The sequence below is a fragment of the Setaria viridis genome, chromosome 8, assembly GCF_005286985.2.
Source record: "Setaria viridis chromosome 8, Setaria_viridis_v4.0, whole genome shotgun sequence".
NCBI classification, from domain to species: Eukaryota; Viridiplantae; Streptophyta; class Magnoliopsida; order Poales; family Poaceae; genus Setaria; species Setaria viridis.
Genome location: NC_048270.2, coordinates 28495430 through 28501846, shown reverse-complemented (window position 1 = coordinate 28501846; position 6417 = coordinate 28495430). Strand labels below are relative to the sequence as shown.

At 42.7% G+C, this 6417-nt stretch overlaps 1 protein-coding gene across 1 annotated transcript; it reads left to right on the top strand.

The window, feature by feature from the left end:
* The first annotated feature begins 2949 nt into the window (after positions 1-2949).
* Positions 2950-4317, top strand: LOC117834446 (aspartic proteinase nepenthesin-2). The gene has a single exon (XM_034714019.2). The coding sequence runs from the start codon at positions 2950-2952 to the stop codon at positions 4261-4263; it is 1314 nt and encodes a 437-aa protein (XP_034569910.1). The 3' UTR covers positions 4264-4317.
* Positions 4318-6417: the final 2100 nt, after the last annotated feature.

The following is a 6417-nucleotide window of genomic DNA, read 5'->3' as shown; positions in this document are numbered from 1 at the left end:
TGGCGTACTGTAATTTTTACCAGCGTCCTATTTACCTTGGCAGCCAACCCGCCAAGGAAATAATTCTTGGCAGTCAGCTGCCAAGGATATCGTTTTTCCTTGGCTCTCCAGGCTTGGCGGGCTTTGCTTGGCAGTCGACTGCCAAGAACAATTACCTTAGCAGTAAACCTATATTCCTTGGCGGTTTTAGGCCGCCAAGGCAATTCCGGATTCTGGTAGTGTTAGCAAATGGTTACTGTAGCACCACATTGTCATATCACGGACTAATTAGACTTAATAGATTCGTCTCACGAATTAGACTCCATCTATGTAATTAGTTTTGTAATTAGACTATGTTTAATACTCGTAATTAATATCAAACATCCGATGTGACAGGTGCTAAAGTTTAGCACGTGGGAGCCAAACACCCCCTTATTTCGGTCCCCATCAAAACTTCATTAGATGAATACAAACATTTGAAAGTATACAAACATTTGAATTTTTTCTTCCAATTTTTTATGTGCTGCACAAACGTATGAATGTACTCACATATAAGTTTGTCTGTAACTTAAATAGCATTTTACAACACAAGTAATTCAAATGCGAAATCTAATAAATAGGAATAAATATATTCAGAATTCAAAAAAGGTGTATTGTTGCTTAAAATTTTTATTAAATAACTTTCCTATACATACATACTAAGAGAAATTTTAGAATGATTGGAACAAATGAGAGCAGTCCATCCCGAGAAATCTATCAGTCAAAACAAAGGAAGTACCTTGAAGTACTCAAAGAAAAATAACAGGAAGTACCAAATTGGTGGGACCAAGTACAAAAAATAATCCTTAAATTTATTTTTTTAATTGTTTTTTCCAATCAGACGGTGAAAACAGAGTACCTTGAAGTACGAAAAAGTACCGATGAGTACTTTTAAACCACCGTAAAAAAGCTCATGCAAAAAATAAGGATTTTTCCAAAACTTTCATGCAAAAAATACAAATTTTGCTATTAATCACTATGAACCTTGCTAGAGAGTAGAAGGTTTACTATAAGAGAAATTTTAGAAATTTTAGAGTGCTTGAAAAAAATGAGAGCTGTCCATCCGATGAAATCGAACGGTGGACACAAATGAAGTACCTAAAGAGAAGTACCAAAAGTACCAATTTGGTGGGATCAAGTACCAAAAATAGTGAGACATTACTATGATGCTCTTTTAATTATGTGTAAATCTATTTAATTCTTTTTGGTAAGAAGGATAAGAAAGGAAAGTACCTACAAGTACCACGGGTACTTTATGTGCTCTGAAAATAAATGCCAATTAAGGAAACATTTCCTCATATAAATTTGTATATGAAACGTTTTTGGGGATGCAACATAGATGTAATTTTTAGCCAACCAAATTTCAGTTTTTGATAAAATTTCAGTATTATTAGATTTCACAATATATAATTTACTAAGAAAACATTTGAATTTTCCATCGAAATTCACATGTAGTATTTAAATGTGAGTGTACAAGCATATATATTTATTTGTAATTTAGATAACATTTTTACAACTCATGTAATTCAAGTTAGAATTAATTCCCAAAAATAGGAATAAATACATTTAAATTCTCAAGAAAGTATATTAGTGATTAAAATTATAATCAAATTATTTTTATTAGCAAATATACTAAATCAAGGTTACAAATTTTTATGCGCTAGTTTCATGTTCAAAATATCCACCATGTTTGCATATAATTTGGGTTTCCATGAATGAACTCAAGTTGGCGGTTCTCTTACATGAATGATGGTTACTGCTACAGTATGCCTGTGGAAATTTATTTCAAAAGGGAATTTTATTTCCAGTAGTGGTTTGCTGCAACAGTACATAAGAAACACTCCAGTGCTGGTTTACTGGTACATTACCTCCACACCATTTCTAGTGGCGGGCATAATCCGCTGGTACACATTCAGAAGGGGTGTCTTGACAAATCATTTCTGTAGTACTGCTTGGTGTGTGCAAACACTGATGATGGATGTATCACCTATTAGTACTAGTACTAGGCTAACACATACCAAACTAAGTTTTGATATATCAAACATAAGCTCTTTGATATGAGAGGACAGAACTTATTTGGATTCTCACATATTTATTGGTGTCTGCTAGAGGATATAAAAATTAAACATTGTATTCCAATATGGAGGACATAAATTCTGAGAGGATTATATTCTTACTAGTTTCAGTTGTTTGGATACTCACAAATTTGTTGGAGTATGTAAGAAGATAAACCCTGGTCTTTGAGATGTCTACCTGGGATTGTTTGGATACCCACAAAGGATTTGTCACCAAGATAAAAATCGGACCATATCTCTTGCCAGCAGGATAGAATGGTACAGAGATACCATCTACGATTGCAGGATACCATCGTCGCCATGGAGATGAAGCCCATGACCGCTTTTGCTATGAACTGGTAGTTTTATTATGATGGCATCAACTTTTTATTTAGTTTTAGCGATTGGATGCTCATATATTTATTCGAGTGCAAAATGACATCAAACCAAGTCTTGAGATATCAAAATAGGAGCTTTTTTATATGAGAGGACAGAATTTGTTACTTGGATTCTCACATATTTGTAGATAGTCTGTCAGAGGATATAAAAACACTAGCTTTCAATATGAGAGGACATAAATTCTTAGAGGATAGATTTTGTATTACTTGGGATTGATTGGATACTCACAAATTTATTGGAGTGCATAAGAAGATACCAAACCCTGGTCTTGAGATATCTACCTGGGGTTGTTTTGGATACCCACATACTCATCTCCGAGATAAAAATGGGACCATATCTCTTGCCGGCAGCATTGAATTCTACAGGCATCCCAACTATACCTTAAAGATAGAATCCATCCGCCCAAGGTCTCTATATAACCATCTACAACGGTGCCAACTTGCCAGCATCTACCATTCGACGATATACCATCATCCCCATGGAGATGAAGGTCATGACCGCTCTTGCTATCATCACTCCCCTATTCTTACACCACCTCTCTTTCACCATTGCCGACCACACAAGAGCGTTCTCCAATAGCTCGGCCGGTTTTAGCCTCCCAATCTTCGCCAAGCAGAGCCCTGACCGCACCATCCGTCGCGGCACAGACGGCTTCCTGTATTTGCAGCACAGCCTCAGCGCCTCGGCGGCCAACATCACCACCGTAGGCCCGGTGGACGACCGCCTACACCTCACGGAAGTCCACTTTGGCACCGGTGATGGGAGACGGAAGCTCCTTCTCGAGCTTGACGCCACGGCCCCTTTGACATGGATTCAGTGCATACCGTGTCATCCGGTGGCCACCCAGACGGGGCCTCTGTTCGACGGGGAGCTCTCGCCAACCTTCCAACATGTCCACTCCAGCGTTTGCACGCCGCCCTTCCACCCCGACCCCACCATACATCGTTGTCAATTCAGCATCTCTAATCCGATGGGCCTCTTGGTCCAAGGCCTCCTCTCAGTCGACCAATACACAAGAGAAGATGGCCTTGTGTTCCCACGGTTCTTCTTCGGCTGCGTCCATGAGACCCATAACTTCCATAACATCAATACATTCGCCGGCATTTTCGCATACAGGAAGTTTGCGGTGCAGGCCATGGCAAACAGGCTAACCCGCTCATCCTACTGCCTCTTTCGGGAAACAAACCGTCAGGGCTTCCTCCGGTTTGGAACCGAAGCCGACATCCCACACAAGCCGCACTACCAGACCACTAGGATCCTGCCGGCGAATGACGTGCACGAGTCAGCGTACTACGTGAGCCTCGCCGGAGTCAGTGTCGGCGAGCGCAGGCTCAGCGGGGTTCGCCCAGAGATGTTTGCCCGCCGTAAGGATGGGCAAGGTGGGTCCATCATCGACCTCGGAACGCCGCTGATGGAAATAGTCGAGGAGGTGTACCACGTCGTCGAGGAGGCCGTGTGGTCAGACCTTGAGCGCTATGGAGCGGAGCGAGTGGAGCAGGCCGGCTATGGGCTCTGCATCCAGGCGACGGAGGCAATCAAGGGGCGCCTCCAATCCCTATCGCTTCATTTCGCGGAGGAGGAAGCAACGCTGGTGATCTCACCAAAGCAGCTGTTCTTGATGATGGATAACAAACAAGCAGGGCAGATTGCGTGCCTCGCCATGGTACCGGGACCCCGGACCATCATCGGCGCATTGCAGCAAGTGGATACGAGGTTCGTTTATGACCTAAAGGATAACAAGCTTTCCTTTGCACCAGAGTCATGCATCCAGGACACTGTCCCGGTCGTTTGAGTCAACAGTCTGTAATAGTCTCAAAAATAAAGAAACTATCCATTTATCTTAATTGTCCCAAGTTATCATCTATAAAGTATGTCACTTTCCTAATGTTTGGATTGAAATCTAACGGTTGGGATTCATCCATCCATGATTCCCGACGCGCTTATTAAGGAGTCCAGCTGCAAGCCAGTGATAATCTTGAATAATATCCTTCTCTCCAGTACAATACAACTCCAGAGAAGAAAGATCTTCTCGCCAGTAATCAATATTGTCGCCATCTCGCACACGATGACGGTGCTAATCCGCTAATACCATGCAAGGTACTTCCAGTTACGCGCCAGGTCTAGAGCGCATATAGGTCTCATGGCTGAACTGTTATTCTGTATAGTCGTTCCATGAACCGTTCTTTAAAAGCAATTGAGGCAAATCCCTCATCTGATTCCGTAAGTTCCATCTAGCTACACCTTCATCATGATACCTGATGTTCCACCACGGTATGTTCACTCCCCATGTGAACAGTCCGTTAGCCATCATGGATTGTCTGCTATGGACCCCGCGAACTGTCAAGCCAGCATATCCATAACAGGTAGACCACTTGCAATGAGCTGCTCTACACCTGAATCATGTCACCTTGGCACTTGACTTTATCGCTCCTGAGAACCAACTGAACCACTATCGAACTCCAATCAATCACTATATGCACCATGACTAAACACAGTCGACAGCCAACACCGGCCTGAAGGTCTGGTTAGCTGAATTCTACCCTCTCCTCCTTCACCTGTTGCAATTTTTCTAGTGTCTGTAACATCTTGCCATGCCATATAGCTCCATTGTGTGCACAGCCCTACCGCACATCTGCATGACACACCTCATCATCACTCACTGATCCGACGAACGTGGCTCATCAGTGACCAGACTGTCATGTCTGTTAAACAAAACATTGTAACAGATAGATTGAGTTGTAACCGGCCATGAGGTTTATTGTTGTTATTCTAGAGTTAGGACTCTTGTAAATCTTTCTTAGAGATAGATCCTGGCCAGTTGCTCTCAACTATGTATATGTAATCATCTGTATCGTGTTTGACATATCTATTAACACGAAACCATCATCGATCAAAGATAGGACGTTGGCATTCCACCCTCCTTCCGCACCTCTGATTTTCTACAATGTCTGTTTGGGTTCATCACCAAAACCAAGTGCAGTCGTCGAAACACCGTGCATGAACCTGTTGATTCGTAACATCGCCCACCGCAGGTTACTTTCATAGTTAGCCTTGCAGATGTCCACCACCGAGCTTCTTGCATTGCACACACCACGAGCCTAAAAGAGAAACTTCTTTTCTGATTGGCAGTAATGTGCCTGCTCTGGCCTTCAACCTGCAAAATGCACGGCTCCTTCATGCGCACCGCACTGCTCTGCCTAGCCGCTTTGCTGCCTGCCTCCTGCATGTTGCCACCAGCAAAGAAAAGAAATAACCGAAGGAAAAAGAATAAACAACGCACAGCCTTCCAAGCTTTAGGAGTTTCTTCCAAAGGCCCCGTTCTATTTCTTTTCTTCTCTTCTTCTCTATTTCTCTCTTTGTTGATCAAATTAGTCACGTACTAGGCAACTCCTTCCAGCCCCTGTCGTTTCATTTCCCTGAGGAGGAAGCGACACTGGTGATCTCGCCAAAGCGTTCTTGATGATGGATGACAAACGGGCAGGGCAGATTGCGTGCCTCGCCATGGTGCCGGGACACGGGACCATCATCGGCGCATTGCAGCAGGTGGATATGAGGTTCGTGTATGACCTAAAGGATAACAAGCTTTCCTTTGCACCGGAGTCATGCATCCAGGACGCTGTCCCCGTCGTTTGAATCGTCGGCTGTAATACTTCTAAAAAATAAAGAAACTATCTATTTATCTTGTGTCAAGTTATCATCAATATAATATGTCACTTCTCAACCTTTGGTTTGTAATCTAATGGTTGGGATTCATCTACCCATGATTTCCAACGCGCTTAAGGAGTACACCAACAAGCGAATGATAATCTCCAATAATATCCTTCTCTCGTACAATTCCAGGCAGAAAGATCCTCTCGATGGTGCTAAACCGCTAATACCATGCAAGGGACTTCCAATTACGCAACCAGGTCTAGAGCGCATATAAGTCTCGTGGTTGCACTATTGA

Excerpts from the sequence above, each read along its gene's own strand:
- LOC117834446 (XM_034714019.2), top strand. The coding sequence starts at position 2,950 with ATGGAGATGAAGGTCATGACCGCTCTTGCTATCATCACTCCCCTATTC.